At 45.5% G+C, this 15575-nt stretch overlaps 1 protein-coding gene across 1 annotated transcript in view; it reads right to left on the bottom strand.

The window, feature by feature from the left end:
• Positions 1 to 1495: 1495 nt before the first annotated feature.
• LOC110202548 (uncharacterized) overlaps positions 1496 to 15575 on the bottom strand; it is a 45731-nt gene continuing 31651 nt past the window's right edge. Inside the window, exon 4 of the mRNA XM_078154509.1 lies at positions 1496 to 3720. Coding sequence (XP_078010635.1) covers positions 2831 to 3720 — 890 coding nt within the window. The 3' untranslated portion in view covers positions 1496 to 2830. The remainder of the gene's footprint in view (positions 3721 to 15575) is intronic.

Raw genomic sequence — 15575 nt, 5'->3', positions numbered from 1 at the left:
GTTATCAGTGATACAGATAAAAGAATGGCTAACGAGCTGATCAAGCGCACACAAGCCGACAGAGTGAACATATTGAGTAACTGAGTCCTTATTCCAAAACAATTTAACAAGCCAAGGGTTCATGCCAAGTCTACTCAGAAGAAATGTAACAGGGATAAATGTCAGTTCTCACACTTGTACAAGACTTGTACAAGGGAGGCACAGCTAAACAGTCATTCCTCTGAAAAGGATGAGACTTTTACAGTGTGTGAGTCACAGTCCAATGTGGCAGCCAAAATAGCTAGAGTGAACTGGTGCTGCATTAAGAAGAGGCTAGCTCCTATGGAGAAGGAAGTGATGGTACTAGTGTATTCTGTCTCAGACAGTGCTCAGCTCTGGGTGCCATATTTTATAAAGGACAGTAATAAGCTGAAGGGCATGCAGAGGAGTGTGGCCAGGAAGGTGTTGGGTTTCAAATGCATACCATTTAATGACTCGGAGGAATTGTACATTTAGCCAAGAGAAAAGAAGACATAGGGATACAACAGCTATCTTCAAGCATTTGATAGGGAAGAGAAAACAGGCTTCTTCTGCTTGGTTCCAGAAAAGCAGATCTGGAAGGAAGCTTCACAGAGGCAAATTTATATTTGATGCTAAAAAGAACATCCTAATAATTAAGTTTCCTGAAAAGTGAAATGAGGTGTGAATGAAAGGGTTATTTACAACCAGGAAAACTGAGTTAATATCTGTAGGTTGGTACCTTTACCTTAGAGATGGATGAATCCACAGACATGGCTGGATTTGCTATTTTGCTTCTATTTATATCAGTATCAATTAATTATGGAAGATCTGTGAATGCTTGGCAACAAATGAAGGTGGTGCAGAAATATTCAAAGTGCTAATTTATTTGAATTTCATGGTTTATCCTACAACAGCTGTGTTGATATTTGTATACCGATGCTACAAAAACATCGATGGTACAATTAACATCTACAAAAATGGAAAATGCCACTTTTCTTGCTAATTTCTTTAGAAAACAGTTTACATAAAAAAAATGTTAACATGTAATGGGTTTATTATTAAATGTAAGTGAATTACTTTTAAATGAATAATTTTAAAATGAATTAATTAAAATTTCATGTTTTAATTTCTAACACAGTAAGTTGGTTGGCTGGTTGTTGTCCTTTGTCCTCAAAGAGGACCAAAATGCTATCACTAATCTAGAGTCAATTACAGTGGGTCTGACTGGGGCCAATCACACCCATACAAGCTCAGAATGTTCTACCACAGGTCAGGGACAAATAGTAAGTATCAATAGATGTAGCACACATAAATAAAAGCTCTTTTAGGTCCTTAATAACTTTTAAGAGTACAAAGAGCTACTAACAACAAAAAATTGGAGGACCATTCAATTAAGACTAGAAAAGAATGTGGAGTGAGCTATGTCAGAATGTGCCGGTGATATAAAAAGTATAAGGCATCAATAAAAATTGGAAAAATGAAAACTAATCAATCAAAATGTGATACAAATTTATTGTGGGATATAATCAATAAGCTAGATAATACTAGAAGCAATTCATTTGGGGAAAAAAGAGTCCATTAATTTTATATAACTATGTGATTGTCCAGGGTATTCAAGAAAGATTTAAGAAGACATGACATTTAAGTTTGGCCTTACATTTATTATTGATTCCATTTGGTAATAAATTATACACATGTGTATGTGTACGTACACACACACACACACACACACACACACACAGAGTTTAGCCATTTTAATATGTATTTAAATATAGAATGAGTAATAACAATTAGGAAAAGAGGGTAATGCTAATTACTGGAATGGAATGTGGATTGGAGCCTATTAATAAATGGGACTGCAAATTTTTTAATGAGGAATAAATTATTCAACATACTTCCTAGACTGGTATAGTGCCCAGAAGAATAAAAATCAAATATAAACAATGAGTGAAGTGATACACTGAGGTTGACTGAACTACTCTATAAGTGTAGTCAGAACCCATAATGCCTTGCTACATATGGGAGATCAGGTTTCTTCCTTTCCAAGGAGTTGCAGAGATAAAGAACAGTGGGATAAAAGGGGAGTGGGGGAGGAGGAGTTGTCCAACAGGAAATGACTGGTAATTTCTAAGAGAATAAGATCAGTCAGGTGCTTAGCAGAGACACTGTAAAGCATTCAAATAATGGGTGGAAGGAGCCAGAGATCCTGCCTGAGGACAGACAACTTTTTCAAGAAACCTGGCAGAAAAAGAGAGAAAAGGGTTTCAGATGGTACCTGGAAAGAGCAAATAACAGGTGAAAAGTAGTATGACGACTATGGTTGTTTGGGGGAAAGCCATGTTTATGAGCAGCTGCAAACGGTCTACTAGAGAGGAAAAAAACATAATCCTAACAGCTGATGTTTATACAGCATTTTAAAATTTGGAAAATGCTTTAATATGTCTTGTGATTTATTTGATAAGCACAACTACAATATGAAATTAGTATTACAGGCATTTTTATCTGAGATGAGGAAAGTGAAATTGACAGCTTAAGAAAATGGCTCCCACTAAATAAACTGACAGATGTTATGGAGAGAATTTGAATTAAAATCTCCCAGATGTCAGGTTGACATAACAGCAGGAAAAAGGGGGGAATAGTGGGAATAAGAGAACAAGAAGATGAATTAGTGAGATCATCACTGAAAAAATGGAGCAAAGTTATCTGCTGTAATTCTGCACACTGTACAAGGGGAGGCTGGCAACATGAGAACAGTTTGGAAGAGCTGCTCTAGGAAATAAAATAATTACATGATTTATCTGGTTTCCTTTAAGTCTGTAGTCTAACATTTTCAGAAAAGTGTATGACTGAAATCTTTCTTTTTTTCATTATATTCACAAAGACTGTCTCCAGTATGAATTCTCTGATGGTAAGTAAGATGTGACCTTTGGCGGAAGGACTTCCCACATTCATGACATTCATATGGCTTCTCTCCAGTATGAATTCTTTGATGTTTAGTGAGCTGGGTCTTTTGGCAAAAGGCCTTTCCACATGCATTGCATTCATAAGGTTTGTTTCCAGTATGAATTCTCTGATGTCGAGTAAGCTGCGTTTTCCGGCTAAAGGCTTTTCCACATTCATTACATTCATAAGGTTTCTCTCCGGTATGAATTCTCTGATGACCAATAAGTTGTATGCTCTGGGGGAAGGTCTTCCCACATTCTTTACATTCATATGGTTTCTCTCCAGTATGAATTCTGTGATGGTAAGTAAGGGAAGAGCTGTGTTTGAAGGCCTTCCCACATTCATTACATTCATAAGGTTTCTCTCCAGTATGAACTCTGTGATGGGAATTAAGGGATGAGCTATGTCTAAATGTCTTCCCACAGTAATTACATTCATAAGGTTTTTCTCCTGTATGAATTCTCTGATGTCCAAGAAGCTGAATGCTCTGGGGAAAGGCCTTTCCACATTCATGACACTCGTAAGGTTTTTCTCCAGTATGAGTTCTCTGATGTAGAGTAAGGTAAGTACCTCGGATGAAGGACTTCCCACACTCATTACATTCATAAGGTTTCTCTCCAGTGTGAATTCTCTGATGTTCAGTAAGATATGCACTACGGCTGAAGGTCTTCCCACATTCACTGCATTCGTAAGGTTTCTCGCCAAAATGACGCCTCTCATGTCGAGCAAGAAGTGCGCTCTGAGCAAAAGTCCTCCCACAATCATGACATTCATAAGCTTTCTCTCCAACATTAATTTTCTGATGTTCATCAATGTGCGTGCTCTGGGAAAAGGACCCTCCACATTTATCAGACTTGCTCAGTTTCTTTTGAGAGTGATATTTTTTATTTGAAGTAATGGATGAACTGTGATATATGGAGTTCCTATATTCACAGGCCTTCTCCCCAATATGAATATTATTACATTCAGTGAGGTCAGAATTATAACTGCAGCATTTCTCACATTCACCACACCTAGAATACGTCTTCTTTGAGCAGCTTCCATTGCACTTACTGAGGTCTGAATTTAGTCTGAAATGCTTTCCGTGTCTGTCACATTTATGGAAACTCTCTGTCATTTGTTCTCTCTGTTGAGGAGAAGAGACCGGCCCCAGACTGAAGTCTCTGCCACAAGCATCACACTCATGGCCCCGCACCAAATTCAAAGAGTTCCTCTGGGTGATTTTTACCAGCTGAGAAAGTTTCTTCTCATTGCTCTGCGGACTCTCTAGCCTGGCATCACAGTGAGAGGATTCTCCAGACTTGGAGACACAGGTGCCTTCCCTTGGGAGTCCTTCCTGGGATGACAGAACCATAGGAGTGCCCAGCTTTGGAGTTTCGGTCCCAGTCTTCCAGTCTGAAAGAAAGAAAACATGTCAATATCCTCGGTGCTCACTGCCACAGGAATGAATGAAGCATTTATTCAGCGCTTGCAATGTATCAAGCAAAATGTGCTAAATGCAGAGTTCTCTTCTGTACCCTCTATAAAATGGTCAAACTTCAAAAGGGTAGGAGAAATAAGAATGCTGCCTTAAATGTGAACAGTAATTTATCATTTATTAAAGCCATTTTTGGAAGGAAACTGCTCTTCAGCTTCTTTGTAACTCTCTGATTCTGAGTCCTCATTCATCAAAGAGATGTCTCTGAGGCTCAGGAACACGCAGAAAGAACAACGGGTCTGTCAGTCTTTTCCACACTCTCCCCAGAGATGTCTGCTCTGTGGTTTCTAAGCTGCTGCCCCTCCTCCTGCCCTCTGGAAGGGACAAATGTCATGCTCCTGTGCCTTACTCAACTCAGCATAAAATGTGTATAGGAGCACGGCCGAAATATATTTAAAGGGGCAGAGCTTAAGTTTGAATGACTTCTCAATAATACAATGAGAAACGGAACAGAGAAAGAGTGCAAGGCTTTGATGACTGTATGAAGTTGGAAAGAAGGGACAAAGAATAAGGAGAATCTATGTAGGAGGGAGGGAAAACAGAAAAGGGAGACCAAGGAATGGTAAAAGGCATAACCTATGTGGAAATAACAGACAATGGACTTTCCCACTCTTACATCCCAACATTCCCATCCCAAGCACACCTTCTCACTCTCCCACCCTCAGGAAATCATGAACATTTTCAGCTCCCTGACCTTTATCATAGTTCTGGCATTAGCTGGGAGGTCACTCTACCTTTCTATCCATTCATATCCCACAAAGGCATTTCTAATGGCTAATCTTCTACAGAGCCAACTCCATTCTCTCCAGATTTCATTAAATGCCTCCTTCTCTTACTTGGAGCAATGGATAAAGCACTAGGCTTGGAGTAAGGAAGATCTGAATTTAAATTCAGTCTTAGACACCTACTGGCAGTGAGACCCTTGTCAAGTCACTTAACTCTATTTGCCTCAGTTTCCTCATCTGTAAAATGAGCTAGAGAAGGAAATGGAAAACAATTCCAGTACCTTTATCAAGAAAATCCCAAATAGGCTCACAAAGAGTGAGACAGGACTGAAACAACTGAGAACAAAATCTCTTACTTCTCTAAGGAGTTGACCACCATTTTGATCCAAAGCACGTAGGGATCATCATTGTCATTTATGGTTTACTATGACTCCGTATGCCTTATCTTTTTATCTAGGTTACAAAATCCTGGAGGCCCATGAACACATCTCTAACCCTCACGTCCCTCTCAAGGACCTTAGGGAATTCTACATAATTAGGTGGCAATCAAAAGAGATGTGTTGAAAGAACTAATGGTTGTGTCTTCTTGGAAGACAGTAAAGTAGTTCACTTGAGAATTTCAGTATCTTAGCTCTAAACTACAGTGAGAGAAGGCTAAAAATAAGTAAAAGTACCAGAAAGATTAAGAAGGAAAAGGTGTAAATCTCTCAAAGAATGAGGACCATCTGGTATGTCTCTCAGGGTTCCCTGTGTCCACTCAAACCACAAGATGACCAGGCTCGGGGTGGCTGGAAGGATTTAGCTCCTGTCACTTCTAGATCCTTCTTTTTTGACCATCATTCTGTTTTTTGGGGTTTTTTTAATCCCATTAGCCTAACAATCTAAATTTTTTTTCACTGATATCGTTTATCTTCACATTATTGTAAATTTCCTGATATATAATGATCCCATGAGACAGATGATTCACTGAGGACCCCTACGCAAATTCTAATCAGTATTAGTTCATTATGATTCTATAAGGGGCAATGCTTATTAACAATTATTTTACTATATTCATCTAGTAATACATATTTAGTGAGTCAGATAATAATAGGTATAAAAATAAGCAATGTATTAATCCATATTTTGCATAAGTCATATAGGAACATAAGTTCTAACAGAAGGGTCCTATAACAGGCCTCAAACTTTAATGTAATGTTAACAACTTGTTTACCAGTTATGGAGCTTACTCAGGTAACCACAAGAACACTGACATGGATATCTCCATCTTGTTTTACTCAAATTCCATGACCAAACAAAGCATGGGTGACATGGTACAGAAAGCCCCCCCACTATGTTTTTGGAGCTTATGTATAGCTCATACCATCTCCTCTAGCCCAACCTAAGGAGAAGTCCAACATCTTGTCATCATCTAGTTGGCCGAGAGATTCCTGCTTCACCTCACCTGTGACCCTACCAACACATCACTTTCAGCTTATGCATCACACGTCGACCAATGGGATCCTGTACTTTGTATAGCGGCCTCTTTAGAATGTCAGACAATAAATCTGGTATCAAGCCTTATAAAAATAGGACACTGGAAGGAGGGGATATCTCAGGCTTTGGCTCGGCGCTATGCCTTAGTTTCTTGTTTTAGTTGCCTGGGGTGATTTCTGTCCCCACACACAGTCAGCCAAGGCTTTAACAAAGCACAAAAATGGGGGGAAAGCAGTTCCACAAGGCTAATCACCACGACAACTGAGTCTGCTATAATATGCCAAGTGCCACGCCCAGTCTCCAACCTCTGCTCAGAACAGGCAGTGAGGAAATTTCTGTATTGTTCACAGAGGAAATCCCCATGGAAATCACTGGTCTTTCCATTTACACTGTTGTAGCCAGGGTGCATATAGTTTTCATGCTGCTGCTTACGTCACTTTTCCTGAGTTCACAAGAAGTCTTCCCAAGGTTTTCTGAATTCTTTATGGTTTCTTAGAGTACAATAATATTGTCTTACTTTCATACATCATAATGTGTTTAGCTGTTCCTCAAATGATGGGCATCTACCAAAGAAAAAAGTACAGGTATACGCAGGACAGAATTTTATTCCTTTGCCTCCTTTAGAGTACATGCGGAGGAATGGGATCTCTGCATCAAAGGGAATGGACATCTAAGTCACTTTTGTTGAACACTTTCAAATGCTTTCGAGATTGTTTGGGCCAATTCACAGTACCATCAATACAGTGTCCAAGCTCTCCTGTCCCTCCATGAATGATTATTCCATACATCCTGGCATCATTCCACAATACCTCCTTAGAGGCCTCGTTACCCAATCTGTCCAACCTAAATCCAAAAAGCAAACCCCTTTAGAAGGCGCCAAACTCCAAGTCATGCGACTCCCTCGGCGGCCTCTAACGGAGGCCCAACTGCCATGACACACCTCTCCCACTCTTGGGGGTTGCTCTGCCTGCTCAGTCACATCCAGCTCTTCACGACTCCACTGACCACAGCACACCAACACTGTCCAGAGGGTTTTCTTGAAAAAGAAACCAGAGTGATTCACCATTTCCTTCTCCAGTCACCCTGTCATTTTCAGTCACGTCTGACTCTTCACGACTCCATTTTGGGGTTTTCTTGGCAAGGACACTGGAGTGGTTTCCTTCTCCAGCTCATTTTACAGATGAGGAACTGAGGCAAATAGGGTGAAGTGACTTGCCCTCATACACAGTTAGTAAGTGTCTGAATCTGGATTTGAACTCAGGAAGAGGAGTCTTCCTGATTCTAAACCTAGTGCTCCATCCACAGCACCCTCTAGCTGCCCTTCTTCTTCACAGGATTAAGGCAAACAGAGATTAAGCGACTTGCCCAGAGTGGCACAGCTACTAAGTGTAAGAGGCCAGATCTGAACTCCATTTCTCCTGCCTCCAGGGCACTGCTCTTACCCACTGTGCCACTGAGCTGTTCGACTGGCTTATGGTGGAACACATTCAGGGGCAGGACTACATCATCACCTCTTTGTTACTGCCTTTTCCTCAGAACACAAAAGTCCATGGAAAGACTGACAAGACCCAATGGAGACTGAAGGAGCAGGATTTGAACAGACATACTCAGACTACCATCATGCAACAATACATCAGCAAGGGAAGCCTCAAACTAGGCAAGAGGAAATGGGGACAGAAGGAACTATGGAAGGCATTTTGGATATTTTTTTCCCCCAAAATCGATATACACTTTAAAAAAGAGAAAGAACATGACTGAAGGATCATGGGAGGTGAGGCCAGAGGGTGGCATCTTAGGAAGAAACCCCCAAAAATATGGAAGAGAAAGAGCCAGTGCCTGAGTCAAGGAGAGCCATCCCTCAGGGTGTTTTGGGAGGTGAAGACGAGGCTCTATAAAGAGGGTCACACAGACAACCCCAGACCCGGGGAGCTTGGAGGAAAGCCACCAATACAGATATCCCAAGTGCTTCCTTTCCCTCGATGGCCAGCTGAGCTGTCACTGGCCATGCCTGGACTGCTGGTGCCCCTCACTCACCTGCACACCAGCATCTTGGGCCTTCTCCCTCTGGTATCCAAGGTGCTCCCCCTCGTTCCAACTGGGAGATCACATCTGGTTTGGACACGGCAAGCCCTGCTCATTGGAAACAGCAAAGTGCTGCAGTCAGAGCCAACTCACAATACTCACCTAACCCACTTTATTTGGGAAACTGTGGCCATGATGCCAACACCCAGAGGCCTCTACAAAAGCTCTCCTAAGAGCAAAGTGGGAAGAGTTCCCAGAGTGGGTTTGGGCTGGGAAAGAAAATCAGCTTACTGGACCCAATCCCTGGCAAGAAGATGGAGACTCTCCATGTCTTCACTTTTCTGTCCTGGGTATGCCATACTAGGCATGCCAAACAGCCACTGCTCAACCCTGATAATACTCCACAGCAATGATGAAAGGCAGCAAAGCCCCCCCAGGGGCCAGGTTCTGGGTCCTGAGGAGCCTCCTTACCCAGGCAGACCAGGTTCCTGTAGTTCTCCAGCATCACCTCCCGGTACAGCTCCTTCTGGGCAGGGCCCAGCTGCCCCCACTCCTCCCAGGAGAAGTCCACAGCCACATCCTTGAATGTTACCGATTCCTGAAACAGCACATACATTTGGGCTTCCCCAGCGACCATCCCTCCTTTTCACCTGGCAGGAGAGGGGTGAACTTGGCAGAAACTGTCAGGAGCATGCCTCAGTTTACATTCATTTCTCGATCATGGAACCAAACAACAAGCCTCACCGTGCTCCAAAGCCTCTATGAGCTAACCAAGGTGGGCATTCCTTTCAGCCATGCGATCACCACCCATCCCTGGCTGCCCAGCCTAGGCGACTCTTGTCCATATCCTCCCATAAGTCATCCAAAACCAGTGCAGGACACCCAACGTGGTGAGAGTTTTTAAGAATTCTCTTCATGTTGGATCCCTAGCAACAGGGTCTGAGGACAGTCCGTGGGGACTTACGGCCACCTCCCAATCCCATGTCCAATTCCCTGGCCACAAGCCACATTACACTCAGTAATGCATCCCCACTCCCCTCCCTCCCCCTGCCCCATCACAACTGTGCTTAACCCTGGGGTTTGGTTTCCACCTAGGGCTTTTCCTGACATCTCGTCCTCTGCTCCATAATCTGTCCTTTTTTTTTTTTTTATTAAGGGCCAACCCTGACGCTGGCTGCCCAGCCCAGCCAGCACCTCTGGTCTAATCCCTTAGCTCCCCCAAGCAGAAAAGAGTTATACATAAAGGGAAAAATCTAAGACTTCCCAAGATGATACATATCCACTGACTAGGGGAGAACTTAAAACTATCCAGGAAAGTGCTGGATTGACAAATACCTGGCAGTTCATCTTGGATTGACAGGAATCACCTAGAAGCCAATACTGGCTGCTCTGCTCAGAATCCCAGCATCTTGGGCTTGACCGTTTCCAGCCTGTGTCCAAGTCTCTGGTAAGTGGGGTGGGAGCTGCAGGGGAAAGAGGAGGTGCCAGCTGCCACACCTCTGAAGAGGCTCAGTCCCCTACTGGACACGCTCATAGCTGGGCACGTTGTCCTCCCAGCCAGCTTCCTCCTGGTCCTCTTCACCTGGCCAGTCCCTCCAGAAAACTGGCCAGTTTCCCAGCTGTGTGAAAAGTCTCTGCCCCACTCAGGGCCTCAGGCTCCTCTCCTGTAAAATGGGTGGCTGGACCCCATGATCTCTACCCTGCCTTCCCTCTCTAAACCCAGGACGGCTCCAATTTCTGAAGCTCCAGGCCACAGGAAAGACAAGTTCACACTCTCAGGCCCAGGCCACTGTGGCCACCGCACGTGACGAAAACTCACCCCCAGAGCCCCAGCCGTCAGGCACACAGGAACCATTTCTTCCTCTTCCTCCTCCTTGGTCCTTCCTGCTTTGGGAAAGGGCAGTTCTTACAGGCAGAGCTGTGGAGATGAAGGGAACAATTAGACTCCAGGAATCTATGAGCATTAATTAAGCTCCCACTCTGTGCTAAGCACTGCAAAGACACAAATGAAATAGGCCCTGCCCTCAAGGAACTTACACAGTGCCAGAAAACATCCACACATATGCAGAAAACAAGTACAGACTAAGTAAGCAAATGCAAGGTGATTTCAGGGTGGACGTCACTGACCATGGATGGGATCAGGAAAGGCCTCACGCGGCAGGTGGCATCCCCAGAGTGGAGGTTAGTACATATTCCTGGGGCATTCCAGACAAAGGCAGAGGTTGTGTCATGTGTGAGGAAAGAGGAATGCCACAGAGAGCAGTCTGCAGGAAGAGGAAGAATGTGCCACACTCCTAGAAATGCAGTGAGGTACTGGCTGGGGAAAGGCCACATCCAGGAGCAGCTGTCTGGAGCTACAGACCTGGGCCTTAGTCACTTGACTCGGACAGCTGTGTAGGTTCTGATTTGAAGGGGGCAGACAGTACCAGTTACTGTACTAGTCCGAGAGCTGATGCAGGCAGAAGCAGCCTGGGTTAGCAGCTGATTAGCCATGCAGGGTCAGGGGAAGAAGATGGCTCTAAAGCTGCAAACTTCAATAGATAAATGGATGGCTGTGACCTCGAAAAAAGACACATTTTGAAAAGGGGAGTGTTTGGGGATAACAAGAGTGAGTTGTTTTAGTCATGTTAAATTTGAGTTGCCCAGAGAATTTGCAGTTGAGAAGTCCCAAATGGCAGGCAGCTGGTGATGCAATAGTATCTCTCAGAAGAAAGACTAGGGGGGCTAATTAAGTTTGGGACTCATCTGCATGGAGCTGGTACAGTTATCAAACCCAAGGGGGCTGATGAAGCCACCAAGTGATGCACCAAGGGAACAGAAGGATCCCCAGAATAAAGCCTTCAGTTAGGGAACCAGAGATGGATGATGACCTAGTAAAGAAACTGATAAGAAGTGATCAGATAAGCAGGAGAAGAAAGCTAAAGTCTGACACTCAGACAACAATGACAAAATATGGGAAAAGTCAACGTTGGAGGGGATGTGGGAATATAAGCATTGCTGGTGGAGCTGTGAATCAATACAACCATGTTGGAAAGCAATGAAGGAATTAAAACAGCAAGTAGCACAGGAAATTGAGTGAAGCACACTGACTCCATCTCGCGACTCAATTCTGGACCTAGCTCCGTTCCCTTTCTATTCAATAATGAGTCTAGTCCAATTTTTGTCTTGTGGAAGAAGTTTATCTCATTGTGGGAAGTGACATTGTTTGAACCTAGCCATACCTGCGGGGAAGCTGAACCACCTCTACTTGCAGCTTAGAGACCCTTAAGGAAAGCCCTAGGTTATGCTGACCAGTCAGATCCAAAGATTAATGCAAGGAATTTTCTCACGATTATACATATCAAGCAACCCATATGTCTTATCTGAAAACCAGCCCCACAGTGGTCAATCAGTTTTTGTTTACATGCTCCTTTGACTGAATACAGACACTCAGGGAAGTGAGACACCTCTTCTGATTTCAAGGCATTGTATTATTTCACTCTTCCCCTCCCAGCTAGCAAAGTCCCTAATCCTTCCTCCACTTAGAAATCAGAGAAGCTAATTTTGCATCCTGATTGTTTTCTTTTAACTAACAGGTCTTATTTGATCAATTATTTTTCATGCATAGAAATCCATCTCCCCCTCGGGTCAGGATCCACAGCCAAAGTTGAGGAGGCCTGGCCCTGATTTGTTATGCAATTGGCGGGCACTGCTTAACAAACTGATGTGCATGGACGCTTAAACCTTTGTTTCCTCAAGCATTTCATCTTTCACCTACAGATAAAATAACTAAAACCTCATTTTATGCTTTGACCCAGAGGCCCATGCCTCAAAGAGGTTATTGGTAAGAAGAAAGTGTCCACACACAACAAAATATTTACTGCAGCAAAAAGTTTGATAGCAAAGAACTGGAAACTAATTAGACGCCCACTGATTTGGGAATGGTTTTTTAAAAATTATGATATACGATTGTAATGGAATGTTACTCTGCTCTAAGAAAAGACAAATCTAATTAACAGAGAGAAGCAAGGAAAGATTTACACAATCAGATGTAGAATGAAGCAGAACCAAGAAAATAATACAGAGAGTGATGACGACACCATGAATTGGAAAGACTCACCAACGCAATCAAACGTGAATGGTGCATTATTATAAAGAAGAAGCCCGGCCTCAAAAAACAACACCGCTTCCCATTCCTTTGCAAAACGCGGAGGTCCGGCACTCCGGCACATCGACTATACTGTAAGACCTATTTAATGTTCTAATTAGTTTCGCTGATTATTTTCTCTTTTTTTAAAAATTTTTTGTTTCCTCTTCAAAAATATTTCTTATGGATGATGGTTCTCAGGGAAGGATATTGAGGAAAATTTTGGAGCTTTAAAAAAAGAGAGAAATGAACAAAAATTTCCTTTTCTTTATAAGCAAAAAAAAAAAGCACCGTCAGAAAAATTCAAAGAGAGGTAAGTATCTAGGAGTAGTTCAAGCACTGTCAGTGATATCTGAAAGATCATGAAAAACAGGCAGGTACCACAAAGTTGGACAATGGCAAATGTCCCAGTTTATAAGAAAAGGAAGGGAATAAAATCTGTAATCTATAGAACAATGAGCTAGACTTCAGTTCCTGGGGGAAATCATTAAAGAGATGGTTGTTGAACATCTAGAAAGAAAAGAGGTGACTGCAAAAGGCTCCTCTGCATTCCCCAACATCAGGTCACACAGCACGACCCTCATTTCTTTTTTTAACAGGATGACTAAAGTCATAGATGAGGAAAATGCTGTGGATCCGGTTCACCTTGATTTTAGCAGAAATTATTATAAAGATCATTCTCAGGGAAAAAGTGTCAATAGAGAACAGACACCACTACAGTAAGAATGGTTCAGACTGGTTGAACGTGGTCACTGGGTCAATGGCCAAGGGGTGGGAGGTCTCCAGGCGAGGCCCCAGGGATCTGTGCGCAGCCCGCAGTCTAACATTGATATCAGCACGGTATTCTTATCCAATCTGCAGATGTCACAAAACTGGTTGGTTGACTCAACATTATTTTTGCTCAGGTGCAAGCCTTTACACTGAACTCTACTGAATTTCATCTTGGGAGATTCAACCCGATGCTCAAACAGCCTGTGAAGGTCATTTTGGAGCCTAAGTTTGAGACAAATGTCAGACAGAGAGGCTGCTAGGTAGCAGAGAGGCTGCTAGGTAGCAGAGAGGCTAGCGTGCCAGGCCTGGAGTCAGGAAGATTCATCTCCTGAGCTCCAATCTGGCCTCAGACACATACCAGCTGTGTGACCCTGGGCTAATCAATTCACCCTGTTTGCCTCAGTTTCCTCATCTGTACAATGAGCTGGAGAAGGAGATGGCCACCCACGCCGGTATCTCGGCCAAGAAAACCCCAAACAGGGTCATAAAGAGGCACGCACGGCTGAAATGACTGAACGGGTCAGGCAGAAGTTGTTCTGAAAAAGATCTGGGGGTTTTAGTGGACTACAGACTTAACCTCTCTCGCTCCCTTAAAAACACTCCCTTCTCTCGGCTGACAACCGGCCCCTTCCAGTGAAGGTCTTCAGCCCCTCCAGCCTGGGCTGCCTGCCCCCCCCCCCAGTCCATGTCCGGACCCCCGGCTGCTCCCCAAGCCCTCCCACGGCGCAGCGGCCCTCCCGGCCGGAGCCCTCCACCCCCGGGTACTGGAGGCCACCCCGTCCGGGCAGGCCTCCGCTCCGCAGGGGGCTCCTGCACCCCCTGCCCCGGCGCCTTTCCTCGGTATCCCCAATTCTCCCGACTGGGTCTGAGTGGTCCCGGAGGGCGGAGACCCTTCCTCACGCCCGGCCCTGGCACAGCTGGAGGCCGGGGCGGGGGGGGGGCGGCACGGAGGGACGGAGTCTGCGAGGCCCGGGGCCTCCAGGGTCCCCTCCATCACCGGCCCGGGCTCGGGAGCCAGGAGCGGGCGGGCTCAGGAAGGCACCCCGGGGAGCGAGGCGGGAGGAGGCTGGGCCCGCAGGGGGAGGAGGGCCGGATCCTACACCAGGCCCCACTACAGCGGCCTGCATGACAGACATCTCGCACCCCTGCCTCTCTCTCTCTCTCTCTCCGGCTACACCCCAGCACCTCCCCCTCCAGGGGCTCCGGGCTAAATTCAAAATCATTTCCAATCGGGAGGCCTTCCTGGAGGAGGTAATACAGGGCGGGACCCACACTGGGAGCAGTACAGGCAGCAAGGCCCGCCCCGGCCCCATGTCGCTGATTGGCTCCCAGGACAAGCCCCGCCCTGAACTGGACCAATGGCCGGCGGGCAATGGGAGGGACCGCTCGTCCACTGCCTCCCTTACCCTCCCCTCCCCAAAGACTCCGAGTCACCGCACTGCGCAGGCTCAGACCCCTCTGGGTCCAGCCTAAGACTCACCCCGGGCCAGGACGAAGGGCTCCGGCAGCAGAGGGGGGCGGCTGAAGATGAAGCGGCGCTGTGATGGTGAACCTGACGAGGCAGACGCAGAACCCTCGGAAGTGACGTAGGGGGATTGGGAGGAAGTGACGTAAAAGGGAGGGAGGGAGCGAGACAGGCCCGGGGAGGTATCTGCGCATGAGCTCGGAGGCACAGAGCGCACGTGATTACCCCCTGCTGCGCGGGCCGTCCAGAGCGCACACGCTCCTCTGCGCCCGACCGTAGCCGAGGCTTGATAAGGCAAGGGCCTCCCGGGGGCCCCCAGGTCTCCGTCCCCTTCCTCCGAAGGGGCCCGGGGCTGAGCAGGGGGACCCAGACACACTCCTGAGCACGTGAGGGAAGGTTCGCCGCGAAGGCCTTAGGGAAGGGGCGTTTCCTCATTGGAGGAGGAGAGGAGCTGGAGTCCTAGACCGGGCTCAGCCCGAGGGGACACGCGGGGTTCTGTTAACGTGGCCCAGAAGAGGGGGACGCGGCTGTCGGGGAAAGGCGCCTTGAAGGAGGCTCCGAACTCCAGCC

The sequence above is a fragment of the Phascolarctos cinereus genome, unplaced genomic scaffold (assembly GCF_003287225.1).
Source record: "Phascolarctos cinereus isolate Bilbo 61053 unplaced genomic scaffold, phaCin_HiC Scaffold_4;HRSCAF=312, whole genome shotgun sequence".
In the NCBI taxonomy this organism is placed as follows: Eukaryota; Metazoa; Chordata; class Mammalia; order Diprotodontia; family Phascolarctidae; genus Phascolarctos; species Phascolarctos cinereus.
This window is presented reverse-complemented; position numbering and strand designations above follow the sequence as displayed.